This window comes from Drosophila suzukii, chromosome 3, assembly GCF_043229965.1.
Source record: "Drosophila suzukii chromosome 3, CBGP_Dsuzu_IsoJpt1.0, whole genome shotgun sequence".
In the NCBI taxonomy this organism is placed as follows: Eukaryota; Metazoa; Arthropoda; class Insecta; order Diptera; family Drosophilidae; genus Drosophila; species Drosophila suzukii.
In genome coordinates, this window is record NC_092082.1 from 5,434,170 (window position 1) to 5,450,179 (window position 16,010).

General features: G+C 49.3%; 6 protein-coding genes across 6 annotated transcripts in view; 4 read left to right on the forward strand and 2 right to left on the reverse strand.

Annotated features, from left to right (window-relative positions):
- The window catches only part of Cpr65Aw (Cuticular protein 65Aw), a 67,230-nt gene that overhangs the window by 14,813 nt on the left and 36,407 nt on the right, over nucleotides 1-16,010 (forward strand). The gene's annotated exons all lie outside the window — the stretch shown is intronic.
- Nucleotides 398-3,440, forward strand: D19A. Its single transcript, XM_017079357.4, has 2 exons — nucleotides 398-1,484; nucleotides 1,544-3,440. The coding sequence occupies exons 1-2, from the start codon at nucleotides 539-541 to the stop codon at nucleotides 3,145-3,147; spliced, it is 2,550 nt and encodes an 849-aa protein (XP_016934846.1). The 5' UTR covers nucleotides 398-538; the 3' UTR covers nucleotides 3,148-3,440.
- Nucleotides 3,761-4,242, reverse strand: LOC108012768 (uncharacterized). Its single transcript, XM_017078200.4, has 2 exons — nucleotides 3,958-4,242; nucleotides 3,761-3,902 (listed from the first exon to the last, which is right to left on the reverse strand). Exons 1-2 carry the CDS (start codon nucleotides 4,201-4,203, stop codon nucleotides 3,825-3,827), a joined length of 324 nt encoding a protein of 107 aa, XP_016933689.3. The 5' UTR covers nucleotides 4,204-4,242; the 3' UTR covers nucleotides 3,761-3,824.
- D19B lies at nucleotides 5,011-7,788 on the forward strand. The gene is made up of 2 exons (XM_017077593.4): nucleotides 5,011-6,009; nucleotides 6,070-7,788. The coding sequence occupies exons 1-2, from the start codon at nucleotides 5,142-5,144 to the stop codon at nucleotides 7,515-7,517; spliced, it is 2,316 nt and encodes a 771-aa protein (XP_016933082.4). The 5' UTR covers nucleotides 5,011-5,141; the 3' UTR covers nucleotides 7,518-7,788.
- LOC108013549 (zinc finger protein 14) lies at nucleotides 8,095-11,164 on the forward strand. Its single transcript, XM_017079459.4, has 3 exons — nucleotides 8,095-9,100; nucleotides 9,161-9,774; nucleotides 9,835-11,164. Exons 1-3 carry the CDS (start codon nucleotides 8,185-8,187, stop codon nucleotides 10,891-10,893), a joined length of 2,589 nt encoding a protein of 862 aa, XP_016934948.3. The 5' UTR covers nucleotides 8,095-8,184; the 3' UTR covers nucleotides 10,894-11,164.
- LOC108013567 (E3 ubiquitin-protein ligase SHPRH) lies at nucleotides 11,255-15,857 on the reverse strand. The gene is made up of 10 exons (XM_036815063.3): nucleotides 15,661-15,857; nucleotides 14,454-15,598; nucleotides 13,665-14,380; nucleotides 13,043-13,598; nucleotides 12,802-12,976; nucleotides 12,358-12,743; nucleotides 12,185-12,300; nucleotides 11,893-12,124; nucleotides 11,674-11,834; nucleotides 11,255-11,619 (listed from the first exon to the last, which is right to left on the reverse strand). Exons 1-10 carry the CDS (start codon nucleotides 15,809-15,811, stop codon nucleotides 11,454-11,456), a joined length of 3,804 nt encoding a protein of 1,267 aa, XP_036670958.3. The 5' UTR covers nucleotides 15,812-15,857; the 3' UTR covers nucleotides 11,255-11,453.

Below are 16,010 nucleotides of genomic sequence, written 5' to 3' on the forward strand. Positions count from 1 at the left end.
TGAATAAAGTGCTCTACACACCAGTTTACAATAATTTTAAGCTGTAAAATGAAATATGTATAAGTAAATTAATATTAACAAACAATTTTTATTAACGATCTACTCCACAAATCATGCAACTAAAGTAAACCTAAATCTATAAAAATTTTATACTATTTGTAACTATTTATTTGAGAAATTGCTCCCGTAGCCATAGTACTGCTCCTATATATGTAGTAGTATTTTCAAACCTTTTATTTTCTCAATAATTACGATACAAATCTGATAAGAATTTTTAGTTAATAAATTGTGAAGGCCCATCGAGGGTTAATCCAATACGTAGTCGTTGTCCAGCCCTGGAATACGCTGCGAGTTGGCTCTTCGGCGAGTAACTCGCTGGCAGACGTACCTGCTTATTGCCCACTCGCCCGATTGCCAGTCGACGAGTATACAATTTTTTCTGTGTCAATATTATTTTATTGCTTACTGCCCGGAGAGAGACGCAAAAAACTGTAGAAAACCGCCCCGATCCGCAGTGCCGATTGCGAGTGAAAGCAAGATGAACGAGGGCAGGCAGTACTCGATCCACAGCCTGTGCAGGATCTGTCTGAACCACCTGCAGAACGACGCCGCCTACGATTTGTATCTGGTGCCAGGACTCTCCAAGAAGCTCTGCTTCTGCACATCCCTGTCCGTGGAGCAGAACGACGGCTTCCCGAAGAACCTGTGCACCCTGTGCTACACCAAGCTGAACGAGCTGCACGACTTCCAGAGGCAGTGCGTCGATTCCGTGCAGAAGTTCCAGGATCTGGTGGCCAGCAATGTCTTCGCCTGCCAGAGCAACTTCGACGTCCTGGATCCCAATGTCGCCGTGCAGGATTACCAGGGCGAGGATGAGGACCACGTCAACTATGATCCCCTGCTGAACCACAAGATGGAGCTGATCGAGAACGAGGAGGATGTCTTCAAGATGCTGGAGCACGTCGACAAGGAGGCCGAGGAGGTGGAGAACGGGGCCAAGGTGGAGGAGGATGACAAGGGCAACGTGTCCATCAAGATGTTCGACGACGACTCCTCCATCGAAAGCGGCAACGACAACGACCACGACCTGGACTTCGAGCCGAACAGCAGCGATGATGACATTCCGCTGGCCCAGCGCATGCGGGGACCAGCTACCGGATCCGGATACCAGCCATCCCGCTCGTCCAGCCAAAACAAACCCAAACCGAAGCCCAGGGGGCGACCCAAGAAGATTAAGCCACCACCGCCCGACGAGGAGTACATAAGTGGCTCTTCCTCCGAGTCAGATGACTCCGAGGACGGCAATTCGCGGGGAGACAAGCCCAAGAGGAAGCGCATCCCCATGGAGGAGCGCCACCTGCACCGTATCATCGACTGCCACATCTGCCACCAGAAGTTCAAGAAGGCCATCCGCTACGAGGAGCACATGAAGTACCACAACGACTTGCTGCCCTTCCAGTGCAAGGTGGAGACCTGCAAGAAAGGTATGGAACAGGTATATAACTTCTTCAGAAGCGTGTGTTCAGTCTTTCTCATTTTTCAGGTTTCACCACCGCCAACGGGCTGCGCATCCACATCGACCACGCCCACACGGAGCTGTCCGAGGTACATGCCTGCATCGCCGAGGGCTGCGGCAAGACCTTCCCGCGCGTCCGCCTATTGACCTTCCATATGAAGAAGGTCCACGGCATAACCAAGGCGGCGGCCCCGCTGCGCGACTTCCCCTGTCCGGAGTGCGACACCGTCTTCCGCTGCCCCACGGCGCTCAAGAAGCACATGTACAAGCACACGGGTGAGGAGCTGCCGTATCCTTGCAACATCTGCGGCAAGCGGTTTGTGATCAACAGTGCTTTAAGGGATCACCTGATGCGACATGCGGGCATCAAGAACCACGTGTGCCCGTACTGCGGAGTGGGCAAGACGACGCGACAGGAGTGGAACGCCCACATCCTCACGCACACCAAGGAGAAGAAGTTCAAGTGCCGGCAGTGCGACCACGCCTCGCACAACAAACAGGCTCTGTCCAATCACGTCAAGGTGGTGCACGAGAAGCGCAAGGACTTCGCCTGCCAATACTGCGGAAAGACCTTCGGCAAGAGCCACGCCTGCAAGGTGCACGAGAGGAGTCACACCGGGGAGAAGTGCTGCGAGTGCAAGATCTGCGGCAAGATCTTCCTTTGCGAGAAGAGCCTCACCAAGCATTTGAAGACACACGAGAAACGGGATCTGCCGCCGGCAGAGCCCCTTCGCCAGCAGCTCAACATTCCCATGCCCGGCCAGATGCCTGGACAAATGCCCGGCCAAATGCCAGGCCAGATGCCAATGCAAATGCAGGCCGATGGTTTGGTTCAGATGGATCCCAATCAGATGCCCAGTGAGGAAATGCTCAAGGCGTGCGGCGGCGGGTCCGCTGCAGTGCCTCCCAAGCCGAAGAACTCACGGCGCGTCCAACGGGTGGACATTTCCCAGCTGGCCGGCACCGCAGTGAATCCCATACCTTCCGTCTCCGTGCCCTCGTGGTCGCCGCAGGTGAACTTCACCAAGAAGGAGGGCCAACACATCTGTCCCGGTTGCGGACGTGGCTTTAACAACATTGGAAACATGAAGCTCCACTACAAGATCATCCACGAGAAGGTCAAGGACTTTGCCTGTCGCTTTTGCCCCAAGAGATTCTCCAAGGCGCAGATCCTGCGCCACCACGAATGGATCCACACCGGAGAGAAGCCCTTCGAGTGCAAGATCTGCGGCAAGCACTTCCGCCAGGAGACGGCGCTCAAGAAGCACATCAAGACGCACGAGAAGCCCAACAGGAGGCACGTGCCCGAGCGCAGTGCACCCACCCAGATCACGTTCCGCAAGCTGGAGCCGGATGCCGAGCCGCGGAATTTCGACCAGTACCAGGATCCGGCGGTGGAGCGGGCGGCAGCCACAGCCGAGCTGCTGGCGCACCAGCTGGAGGAGAACGAGGCCAAGCGGAAGGCGGACATCGAGCGGCAGAAGATCGCGGCGGCGGCCTGCGAGCAGCTGACGAAGCTGCAGCAGCAACAGGAGATTATGAAGGCCACCACCTCGTACGATGGCTACTACGCGCAGAAGGCCCAGGCCGAGGGAACCAGCATGGACGCCCTGAAGATCGACCACGTCTAGGCTCCCAGATCGGCCTTACTTTACGAGTACATATATATACACTAGCGACATATGTATCCACTTCTACAGCAGCTGTCACTGTCCGGAAAGTTTTTAAGCATGCCTCGAATTGCTCTCTAGCTGGATCAGATTGTAGTTTTATAAACACTCTTAATTACTCGAGTACATATTACAATATGAACACTTCTTATTTTTACATACGTTTATACATACATGCAATATATGTATTTTGTTTTTCCGTGTAATGTCTCCCGTGCTTACTTAGAGTAATGGATTAAAAATAATATACATAACGCCAATGGAGTTTCCTTTTAGAGGGAGGGATTCTTAAGAGCACTTTGCAATACCAGTGATTTTTACTAATAATAAAGTGTAAACTTTTTTTTAACCCACAAGAACATTACCTTTAAAACCCTAAGCTTATTTTAAGTTAAGTGATTTATTAGTACACAGCTTATTTTGAATACAGTTTTACAAATATGTCTTGATTTCAAATTTAGATGAATAAACATTTTTAAAAACAATTACCAAAGATATTTCAAAAACTTCAATGTGAAATATCAAGTAAATTGGACGAAAATTGATATACAATTATTTAAACTAACAATTAGTTTCTTAAAGACATGGATTATAACATATTAGTCTTCTTTATAATGGTATCCGAATTTGCAGGGTTATTACTGGGAAAATTCTTTTTCTTCATCTTCATCTGATTTTTTTGATGGTGCCTCACTGTTCAATGGATCTGTTGAATCCTAAAATAAATATTTTAATCTAAATAATTATTTCAAGCTGGGAATGAGACTTAACTATTAGGTTACTCCCGGTACCATTATTTAATCCCAACAGCGTTGAGAAGATCAATTCACCCTCCTTTCTGTTGTCCTCGGCCTTCTGCAGAACCTTCCTTTGCTTTTCCAGGATCTCTTCCAACCTAGTGACCTCCAGTTTGAGCCTGTTATTTTGGGCACCGGCATTTTGTAATGCTAGTGTAGTACCCAATATTTTAGCCTCGTCTTCAAGCACTTTAATTATATCATTATCTGGTTGCTCCATTTTGTTTATTAAACTTAAATTTCAGCACCTCGTTTTTAGGATTGGTAAAAATCGGACTACTGTGTGAGAAGTTGAAGTGGCTGCCATAGAAACTATCCATAGAAACATACGTCCTTGTTAAAATAAATAATTAAGTAGAAATGTGTAAATACTATTCTCAAAATAGTTTCCTTAAAAATTAAATGTTTTTGAGTACAAGTTCTACATAAGGTGAAACTACTGTCAACATAAACAAAGCGGAAAAAAGTAAAATATTATTTTTAATACCCTTATATCCTTCTTCAAAAAATATTAAAATTAAATTATGAGTTATTTATATATTTAAAGTCTTTTGAATATTTCAGTATGAAGGAAAGTTTTTTATTTTACTTCCAAAATTTAACATTGATTAAAACTATTTCCAAAGCGATTAGAGAGAAAAAGTTACTTTTCGTTATAAATTTGATTAAGAAAATCTAATATTTTTAAATTATAAATAATTTATATTTAAAAATATAGATATGGGTTAATTTAAAATTTTTCTAGATTCCCTTAAACTAACCACACATGCTAACTTTAGTTTTGTAACTGTACAATGCTTATTGTTAACTTATTTATGTGCATAAATAAATAAATAGTAAATAAATATTATTGTGACCCCGACTGTCTACCCCTCCTCTGCGCCCATGTGTGCATGAGAAAAACAAAACAAAACGCCTTAGTGTGGGTGGGCGAATGCTAGAGCTGCGCAGTTTTGCGGCGAGTCAACTCGCTACTTGCGGTCAATCGATAACCGAATTGCTGACGAGCGTGCACACAGACGCACACACACGCACAGGCGAGTACACACAAATGTGTGTTGTATTGGATTTTTTTCTCGACAGAGAACATTTCGGATTGCTGCAGTTTTCGGGATTTTTGGATTTCGGGATCGCCCAGCGTCGAATTGAGTGTCCATAATGAACGAGGGGAGCCAGTACTCCATCCACACGGTGTGCCGCACCTGCCTGTCCACGCTGGACGACGCGGCGGCCTACGATCTGTTCCGGGTGCCCGGCCTGGCCAAAAAGCTGTGCGTGTGCACCTCCTTGTCCGTGGAGCAGGCGGACGGCTTCCCCAAGAACCTGTGCACCCTCTGCTTCTCCAAGCTGAACGAGCTGCACGACTTCCAGAAGCAGTGCGTCGACTCCGTGCAGAAGTTCCAGGACCTGGTGGCCAGCAACGCCTTCGCCTGCCAAACCAGCTTCGATGTCCTGGACACCGGTGTCCCCGTGGCGGATATGCCCGGCGAGGAGGAGGACAACGTTCACTTTGATCCGCTGCTCAACTCCAAGATCGAGATCATCGAGAACGAGGAGGATGTGTTCAAAATGCTCGAGACCGTAGAGAAGGAGGTCGAGGAGGTGGAGATGGAGATGGAGCAGCCGTTCGCCGACGAATCGCAGGACGACTCCTTCGAGAGCGGCAACGATAATGATCTGGACGCAGACTTTCAGCTGAACAGCAGCGACGACGACATTCCGCTGGCCCAGCGCAGCCGACGCGGTGCTGCCCGTGGTCCCAAGGCCAAGGCCAAGTCGAAGGCTGCCGCCAAGCGGCAGGCGGAGGACGAGTCCGAGGAGACCAGCTCCTCGGAGGACTCCGACGGCAACCCCAAGGAGAAGGCCAAGCGCAAGAGGATTCCCGCCACGGAGCGAGATCGCCACCGGCTTATTGACTGTCACATCTGCCACCAGAAGTTCAAGAAAGCTATCCGCTACGAAGAGCACATGAAGCATCACAACGACCTGCTGCCTTTCCAGTGCACCGTCGAGAGCTGCCGGAAAGGTAATCTCAGTATTTAAAATCATCAGGAAATGATATATATGTGTTTATTCTTATTTACAGGCTTCACCACCGCCAATGGACTGAGGGTCCATGTGGAGCACGCCCACACGGAGACATCGGCCATGCATCCGTGCACCTACGAAGGCTGCAACAAGTCCTTCGCCCGGCCCGTGCTGCTCAGCTTCCACATGAAGCGGGTGCACAAGGTGGACACCCCGCAGAGGGACTTCCCCTGCACGGAGTGCGAGAAAGTGTTCCGCTGCCCCACCGCCCTCAAGAAGCACATGTACAAGCACACCGGCGAGGAGCTGCCCTTCGCCTGCGAGATCTGCGGCAAGCGTTTCCCGATCAACAGTGTGCTGCGCGATCATCTCCTGCGGCACGCGGGCATCAAGAACCACGTCTGCCCTTACTGCGGAGTGGGCAAGACGACGCGGCAGGAGTGGAACAAGCACATCCTGACCCACACCAAGGAGAAGAAGTACGAGTGCCGGCAGTGCGACCACGCCTCCCACAACAAACAGGCTCTGGCCAACCACGTGAAGGTGGTGCACGAGAAGCGCAAGGACTTCGCCTGCCAGTACTGTGGAAAGACCTTTGGCAAGTCACACGCCTGCAAGATTCACGAGCGGAGTCACACCGGGGAGAAGTGCTGCGAGTGCAAGATCTGCGGCAAGGTGTTCCTCTTCGAGAAGGGCCTTACCAAGCACTTGAAGACACACGAGAAACGCGACCTGCCCAAGACGCAGGGGGCCCTGTCGGGCGACGGGGCCAGTGGCTCTTCAACGATTGCAAAGCCCAGTCCGCACCTACGAGGTCGCGTCGAGCGGGTGGACATCGCTCAGTTGGCGGGAACGGTGGCCAATCCGATTCCATCGGTAAACCTTCCCTCATGGTCGCCGCAGGTTAACTTCACCAAGAAGGAGGGCCAACACATCTGCCCAGACTGCGGCAAGGGCTTTAACCACGTGAGCAACATGAAGCTTCACTACAAGGTGGTGCACCAGAAGGTGAAGGACTTCTGCTGCCGCTTCTGCCCCAAGAGATTCGCCAAGAAGCAGTATCTGCGCCACCACGAGTACATTCACACCGGCGAAAAGCCGTACGAGTGCAAGGTGTGCGGCAAGCACTTCCGCCAGGAGCAAGTGCTCAAGACGCACATGAAGGTGCACGACAAGCCGCCCCGTCCGCCGGGCAAGCCCAAGGAGCCGGCGGGACCCAAGGCCGAGACCAGCACCACGGTGAAGCGGCAGCAGCCGAAGAACTTTGAGCAGTACCAGGATCCGGCCGCGGAACGGGCTGCGGCTACCGCCGAGCTACTGGCCTACCAGATCGAGGAGAACGAGGCCAAACGCAAGGCGGAGGCGGAGCTCCGGAAGATCCAGGAGGCGGCCTACGAGCAGCTCAACAAGCTCCAAAAGCAGACAAACACGTACGACGGCTTCTACGCACAGAAGGCGGAGGCGGAGGGCACTTCGGTGGATGCCCTGAAGCTGGACCACGTTTGAGCCGCACTATAAACCGGAAGTAATTGAAACCAATCCCGTTTCCGCATCCGTTTCCGATCCCTTTCATTATGTGTTTCTATGAAGGACATATGAGTTATAGGTCTCTAAGGTTTACCAACTAGTTTTCCCCACTTTGCAAGCATGTTTTTACTTTTTTGTATTTAAACCATCCCTCTCAGCTGCTTAAGTTTGTACTCTACTAATTGTATTCTCTTATAAATGATTTTATTGACTTAAATTTAATAAAATAAACAGTAATAAGTATTCAAAATTTGAATTTCAAATTACAGTGTTGGTAAATGGGGAATGTCGTGGGTAGCGACATTACAGTCCACCTGGCTTTTTTTTAGCCAAATGCGGATTTAGTTTTCTAGTATCAAACATAGGTGCAACATTTTTTTAGGCTTTTCATTTTTTTTAATAAACAATGAAATAAATGTTTCAGCTTTTCACACTTGGTAAGTTTAAAATGTTCCATATATGTAGTTTTTATTTTTTAAACTACGTTTTCTAGCCACTTTTAATTTTTGGCTACTTTTAGTGGCCAACACGTTGCATCACTGGCGAGTATTTTTTGGTATTTGTTTTGGTTTTTCTGACGCGTAAAGTTTTTCTCGGCTTATTAATCCGTGGTTTTGGCCAATAGATTCCCTCTGGAGCAGGCAACATGGAGGAGGAGGCCGCCCAGTACTCGGTGCACGCGGTGTGCCGCATCTGCCTGAATCGCCTGCCGGAGGAAGGCGGAGGACCGGGATCCTTTGACCTCTTCCTGATTCCCGGACTGGCCAAGAAGCTATGTTTCTGCACTTCACTGGCGGTGGAGCAGTCAGATGGCTTCCCCAAGAGCCTGTGCACGCCGTGCTACACCCGGTTAGACGACCTGCACGAGTTCCAGAAGCTGTGCGTCGACTCGGTGCAGAAGTTCCAGGACATGGTGGCCAGGAACGTCTTCTGTTCGCCCGCCAGTTCACAGATGAAAACCTTCGATGTACTGAACGTGGCCGGGAACGAGGCCGAGTTGGTGGGCCAGGAGGAGGAGGACCGAATCAACTTCGATCCCCTGCTGGACCACAAAATGGAGCTGATCGAGAACGAGGAGGATGTGTTCAAGATGCTGGAGCACGTGGACAAGGAGGCCGAGCAGGTGGAGAAGGAGGTGAAGCAGGATGAGATGGATGCCGCCGATCTGATGACAATCTTGGCGGCGGGTTCCTCGGAGGAAAGCGACGACGACTTGGAGCAAGACGTGGACTTTGAGCCCAACAGCAGCGATGGTGACGATGATGTACCCTTGGCCCAGCGCCTGAGGCAGAATTCTCGACTCAAACCAAAGGCCAAGAGACCTAAAGTCAAGGAAGAAGACCTTGAGTTCATTACGGGCTCCGAAGACGATGATGATGAAGAGGGGGAGAAGTCGAAGGGCAGGCGCCGGAGGATTCCGCCCGGCGAACGTCATCTGCACCGCATCATCGACTGCCATATCTGCCATCAGAAGTTCAAGAAGGCCATCCGCTACGAGGAGCACATGAAGCACCACAACGATCTCCTGCCCTTCCAGTGCAAGGTGGAGACCTGCAGGAAAGGTATGCAATATTGAGGGTTGCCCTCCTCAAAGAAGATTTCTCATCCATTTGCGATTTTAGGTTTCACCACGGCTGGCGGATTGAGGCTTCACATCGACCACGCCCACACGGAACTATCCGAGGTGCACTCCTGCAGTGTCGATGGCTGCGGCAAGACCTTCCCGCGCATCCGCCTGCTCACCTTCCACATGAAGAAGATGCACGGCATCACCAAGGCGGCGGCGCCGCCACGGGATTACCCCTGCTCCGAGTGCGAGAAGGTATTCCGCTGTCCCATGGCGCTCAAGAAGCACATGTACAAGCACGACGGCAAGGAGCTGCCCTTCCCCTGCAACATCTGTGGCAAGCGGTTCGTGATTAACAGTGCTTTAAAGGATCACCTAATGCGGCACGCGGGCATCAAGAACTACGTGTGTCCCTACTGCGGGGTGGGGAAGACCACCCGGCAGGAGTGGAACACGCACATTCTGACCCACACTCAGGAGAAGAAGTTCAAGTGCCACATCTGCGAACACGCCTCGCACAACAAGCAGAGTCTGGCGAACCACATTAAGATCGTGCACGAGAAGATCAAGAACTATGCGTGTCAGTACTGTGGGAAGACCTTTGGAAAGTCCCATGCCTGCAAGATCCACGAGATGACGCACACCGGGGAGAAGCGTTGTGAGTGCAAGGTAACGCTAAAAAGATCTTCCATGTCATAAAATCCTTTTCAAGCCATTTGTATTTTTTAGGTCTGTGGCAAAAAGTTTCTCTATCCTAAGAGTCTGACCAAACACTTGAAGACGCACGAGAAGCGTGTGCTTCGGGCCATAGAGACCTATCGCCAGCGCCAGGTGGAGATGGGTGAGGCGCCTGGCGAACAGTTGGACAATCCCCCAGCGCAACCTGTTGAGGGCGTGTCCATTGAACCCGTCATGTCACAAAACGCTGCCGACGAATTGCTCAAGGTGTGCGCCGAGTCCGTGGCTACCATACCCAAAGATCCACGCCGGGTCCAACGGGTGGACCTGGCCCAGTTGGCTGGCACCTCTGTGAATCCCATATCCTCGGTTTCAGTGCCCTCTTGGTCCCCGCAGGTGAACTTCACCAAGAAGGAGGGCAAGCATATCTGCCCGGGATGTGGTCAGGGATTCAACAACATTGGCAACATGAAGCGGCACTACAAGATCATCCACGAGAAGGTCAAGGACTTTGCATGCCGTTTCTGCCCGAAGAGATTCGCGAAGGCCCAGACGCTGAGGCATCACGAGTGGATTCATACTGGCGAGAAACCATTCGAGTGCAAGACGTGCGGCACCCATTTCCGCCAGGAGACTGCACTGAAGCGACACCAACGCACCCACGAGAACCGTCCGCCCGTGATCTCGCCCAAGTTCTACGCCGCTCGCGAGGAACTGGAGGAGCAGGAGCGGAGCAAGCGGGAGGCCAAGCGCCAGGCAGATGCCAAGCGGCGCGAGATTGCCGAGGCCGCCAAGGAGCAGCTATCCTCGCTGCACAAGCTCGAGAGCAGCGATCGCAACCTTCACTCCTACGATGAATACCAGGAGGCGGCGGCGGAGCGAGCAGCTGCATCCGCGGAACTCCAGGCGCAGCAATTCGAGGAAAACGAGGTGAAGCGACGGGCGGATGAGGAGCGCCGGAAGATCCAGGAGGCTGCCTACGTGCAACTGCAAAGGCTGCAGCATCAGCAGGAGATTGACAAGGCGCAGAGCTCTTACGATGGCTACTACGCCCAAAAGGCGCATGCCGATGGCACCAGTTTGGACGCCTTAAAAATTGACCATGTCTAACACTTTTGACCATCGTTTAACGCCGTCAAAAGTGGAAAAGCAATACCTTAAATCCTTGTGAGAAGCAGTGTTTATAAGATGGATATAACTTAGGCTTAAGCATAAAGTACGTTTACATAAACTCAATCTAATGTCCTTAATCTTAGTACAAATAATACTGTACATTAATCAGGAAAACACAAAATACACATGGGGATTCGATTTAAGTTTAATTATTAAGGACTATGTTGAGAGGTTGCCAGGTCTTATGAAATTATAACTTCAAAAGCAATGCAATGTGTTTCACTGAGATTTTTTGGAATGCAAAATTTATAATATTAAGTAACAAAATTATTTCGTCCATGATTATCTATTCATAAGATTAAAAGTAGTGGCAGATTTATATTTTTGTAGATTGATCTTATCTTGGCAGCTATGTTTTTGTCTTATTACTGATGAAAAAATTGGCTTAATCCTAAAAATGTGTACTTAGATCCTGTGTTAATCCTAATCGGAACGTTCTACCCTTTGCAAGGGTACATACAAAAAAATACCTTAACTTAGTTGAACTTTAGTTGATTCTACTCTTTCTCCTTGAGTATGAATAGCTTCTTGAGGCTATCGAGAGTCATGTTCTCCAAATCCCAGTGTGTGCCCAGAGTCTTGGTGTCATCTGCTGAAGTAATTAGCGAGAGAATATTCTCCTCGATTGTTCCATTCACAATGAAACGATGAACCTTTGTGGGTCTAAAAAAAGGCAGTTAGGCCTGGATAATAATTTCCTATAAATAGCGAACTTACTTTTCTTGGCCAAATCGGTGGATGCGACCAATGGCCTGGCGTTCGTCGCCTGGATTAAGAATCGGTTCCACCAGGAAAACATGAGTGGCTTCGATCAGGTTTAAACCTTTTGAGCCCTTAGAAAGGGGCATCAGTAGACAGGTGACATTGCTAAAGGGGTCCTAAAAGAGAAATTAAAAGTTAGCATAACTTAATGATATTTTATACCAAGAATCAAACCTTGAAGTCCTCAAAATCCTTATTGGTACACTTGTTGCGAAATTGTATGCCGTTAAGATTGAGGGCTCTGGCAATTTGAAGAAGTATCGCCTGCCATTGGGAGAAGATCAGCACCTTTTCCTGCTCATTGTCGGTCTTAATTTTCAGCACTAGCTCCACAATGTTTGCAATTTTTGTAGAGAAGTCTCCGACTATGGATTTATGAGCCCCTGGGCGTACCGAATAGTATAGCCTTTAGGAAAAAGATAACGTTTAAAAAAGGGGTTTGAAAAAGCAAAAAGTCACATCTTACTGTGGCGAGTCCTGTCGACAAAGAGGACATTTGGTGACGCCATCACGGGCGTACTTCTTCCTCATGCTGTCCAGGCAGTGCTGACACACAAAATGTCCACATACCATCATCACATACTAAAACGAAAAGAAATCTTTACCACCAGATAAAGCATTTAAGATGCCGTCACCTACCCTCACATCATCCTGAGTCTGACAGATGGGACAAGGCTTGTCGGTGGTATCCTCTTTCAGATGCTTCAGGTACTTCAACCGACCACACAGCCGCGTGAAATTCAGCTGCGACTCGTGCAGATTGTACTGATTGAACTCCATCTGCTCGTCCAACTGGCAGGGCAGGATTCGGTAGTTCGATTGCTCCTCGGGATCGTCGGTTAGAAGGATGCGCATCTTGCACATTTCCAGTTCGTCAAATGCCTTGACCATGTACTCCACCTCAATCCAGTACTTAATTTGGAACTTGACCATATCCTGCAGGCAGCCCAGCAAATCAAGACTGCTCTGGCAATCCGCTTTCCACTCACTGAACTCCGGCTTGGTGCGCAGGAAGGAAAAGATAGCTGGGATGGAATTTGAACAGATTATTAAGTAATATTACCACTCCGGGATTTTAGTTACCTTTTATGAGACTTATTTCCATGCTAGGATTTTCCAGACCCTCGGTAACAATAGCCTCTTCGTCCAGCTTTTTAGCAAACAGTAGACACTCAAACTGATTCAAAGAATCGCGAATCTGGCACAAACGACAATGACGTTTCTTTTTGGGCTTATCTGCCTTCTCCTTATTTTCTTCCTTTACAATAATTTAAAGAAATATATTTTAAATGGCATTAAATAGTTTTTTTTAAATTCAACATACCAATATTTCTGCCAAATGGCAATCGGTTACGCTTCCGATAAAGTTATTTATTTCCTGCGAGAGGATCTTGCCTGTTTTGACAGCCCCACACGCTTCCTGCATAACTCCTTTCAGGTATTCAAACTCAGTTAGTAAATTAGTTTTTAACTTTTGTAGTTTCATATGCCACAGATCTATCAAGTAAAGCATTCCGTTCATAGAACTGACATTATCGAGCCTTTCCACAGAGATATTTTGGCGGAAGAAATCATCCCGGACCTTGTTCCACATTGCATCATGCAGAGAGACTTTGTGGTTCACCATCGTGGCCAGCAGATCCACAGTGCTGAACTCGGACTGAGCCTCTAGCTCGTTAACTTCTTTGAGCTTTTCCTCAAAGCAACTAAGTGCGCTTTCTAGCACGGCTGTACTGTCCTGCAGATATTTCCACTCCAGTCGCTTCATTTGAGCTTGATAGTTGCTTTGCTCCAGCTCAGATATCTTGTCTGCAGTGGCAGCCAATTCACTCGCCTGCAGGAGGTTATAGATGGCATGAATCTGGAGCACACTGTCCACACTAAAAATATAAGGGCATTGAAATTCGATTTTAGGCAGTCCATAATATAGATTAAAATTAACCTACGATATAGTCTGATCGTTATAGTCGGCAGCCAGCTTCAATAGAAGTTTGTAGTACTTAATGGCCTGAGGGAAATCCTCCTTAATAAAGTGTATAGCCGCCAGGCCGTTGTAGGAGGACGCCCAACTTCGCAGCTCTGTCTTGCACTCGTTCTCATTGTTGGACTTGAGACGAATCAGCAGATCCTGCGGATTCAGGTAGTCCGTGCTGGACACATTGCTGTTTAGCACCACGGGTACTGAGCAGGTCTGGCGGATGCGGAGAAAGGGCTTCAGAATGATGCGCAGCAACTGCGGCGAGATGGACGCCAGGCAGGAGCTGTTGTCTGCGTTGTGTCGTGTGTGCTTGGCCACAGCTGCGAGGAATTGCTCGTGACACTTAAGGTGCTCTTCCCGGTAGTACAGCGACTCAACATTGCTCAACTCCAAGCGGTGTATTACTTCCGTTTGCGGCGGAATGCCCAGTTCGTGCTCCACCTTGGACTTGCATGTTCGCCACATGCTGTGCACGAGCAGTTCCAGCAGAGGTTCGCACTTGTAGTTCAGCTGGAACGCCTTGTCCACAGTTGTCCAGGCATCCGGTGGCCTACAGACTTCTGGCCGACCCACGAACTCCAGCAGAGGCGGCAGGTCGTCAATTGTGCCCGTTACAGCCCAGCGATTGATGGCCGGAAGCATCCTAACCATTTCCGCGGCTGCTGAAGTGTTGCTCTCGACCATCTGGTTGGTGGGAATATAACAAATATAAGATATTCAGTAAGCTTTGGATGCTGGTGGAAAATATCCACATTACCTGTGCCTCATCCAGGCAGACGCGCCACCAGTTGACCATAAGGATCGGGGAGTCGGGCCGCATGTACACTTGTTTGTGGCGCATTTGACGATCTGACTTGTAGTCCGTCGTGTGGTATATTTCGTTGCGCAGTATCGTATAATCGGTCAGCACCACATCATACTTGGACAGCTCGAGAGGACTGACCCACCTGCAGGAGTGCAGGCCAAAGTAAGATAACACTTTAAGGCTCGGCGATATGTGCTTGTGTATCTCTTGGAACCACTGCATCATTATGGCGCTGGGAGAGACAATGATAGTGGCGCCACTTTCAACCAGTCTTTCCCCGGATTTTGCCAGCTCAGACCAGCAGCTGGGACACAGGTGGGGAACATCATGCTTGGTAAGAAAAACATCCATACACATTTCGTGTTGCCACCGAAGGCACTTGCTGCACTGCACTCGTTTTCCGCGTTTATGCGTGCAGATGCAGAAAACCTCTTCGTTTTTGTGCCTACGGGCCCGCTTCAGTGGGACATCGTCAGCAATCTCATCCAGCCTTTGGTGCCAATATTCGTTCCTGAAGGAGTCCTGCGGCCGGGGATTCATCAGCAGCATGGCCAGGAACTCCACGGTCTTGCCCAGACCCATCTCGTCAGCCAGGATGCCTCCCGGCGGCAGGGAGATCTTGGGAAACTCCTCCTCGAATGCGTAGAACTGCAGGCAGTAGATGTGCTTGAACACGCGATTTCTGCCGTCAACGGCATGAAGAACTGTGTAGTTGGCTTGCAGTTGGGTGATCTGTTGCTCCCGTCGCAACATCCAGGACACAGTGCGCTCCTGATACTTGCGTAGCCGGGATTGAAATCTTTCGGGTATGTTGAGGGCAAGCTCCTGATCCGGATCCTTGGACTGGCCATGTTTTTCGTAGAGGGCGTCGTACAGCTTGGTGGTCACATAGGTTTTAAGAGGTCGCTGGTGCTCTTGCTCCTGCTGGGCCACTTCGAACTCCAGGCTAGTTTTGAAGTCCTTGAAGACAAGGGGCAACAGGGTTTCTGCCACTTGCATCTCAACGTCGCGGGCTCGAAGGTGCGTTTCATCATGGCAGAGGACCAGGACGTTCTTAATTGCTCTGAATTTCAGCTTCCTCGTCCGTGCACTGTGACCTGTAACAAACCATTATTATCCATCAAAATTAACAAGTCCTGATTCGTTCAATCCCACGCACATCTCTCGATGCAAATTAGAATCTCCTCCTCATGCCCAGTGAGGGCTTCTTTGAACACCCATCGCCTCTTGTCAAAGCGGAACTCCGAAGGATCCTCGGGACAATCTGGAGCTACTTCATCCGCAATTTCGCACAAAACAATTTCCACCATTCCCGCAACACTTTAATCTAAAATAGCTGCAAAAACGTCAGTGGTGTCATTTCCTCTTTTTACCGTCAGATTTGGCTTATTTGTAGAGTTATGGCGGGAAAAATTCAAAAACAGCGCCATCGATAGTTTTGATAAAAGGCGTAAAACCAATATAACAGGGTAATTCCTTCCGAAAATTATCTAATAAAAATAGTGCAAT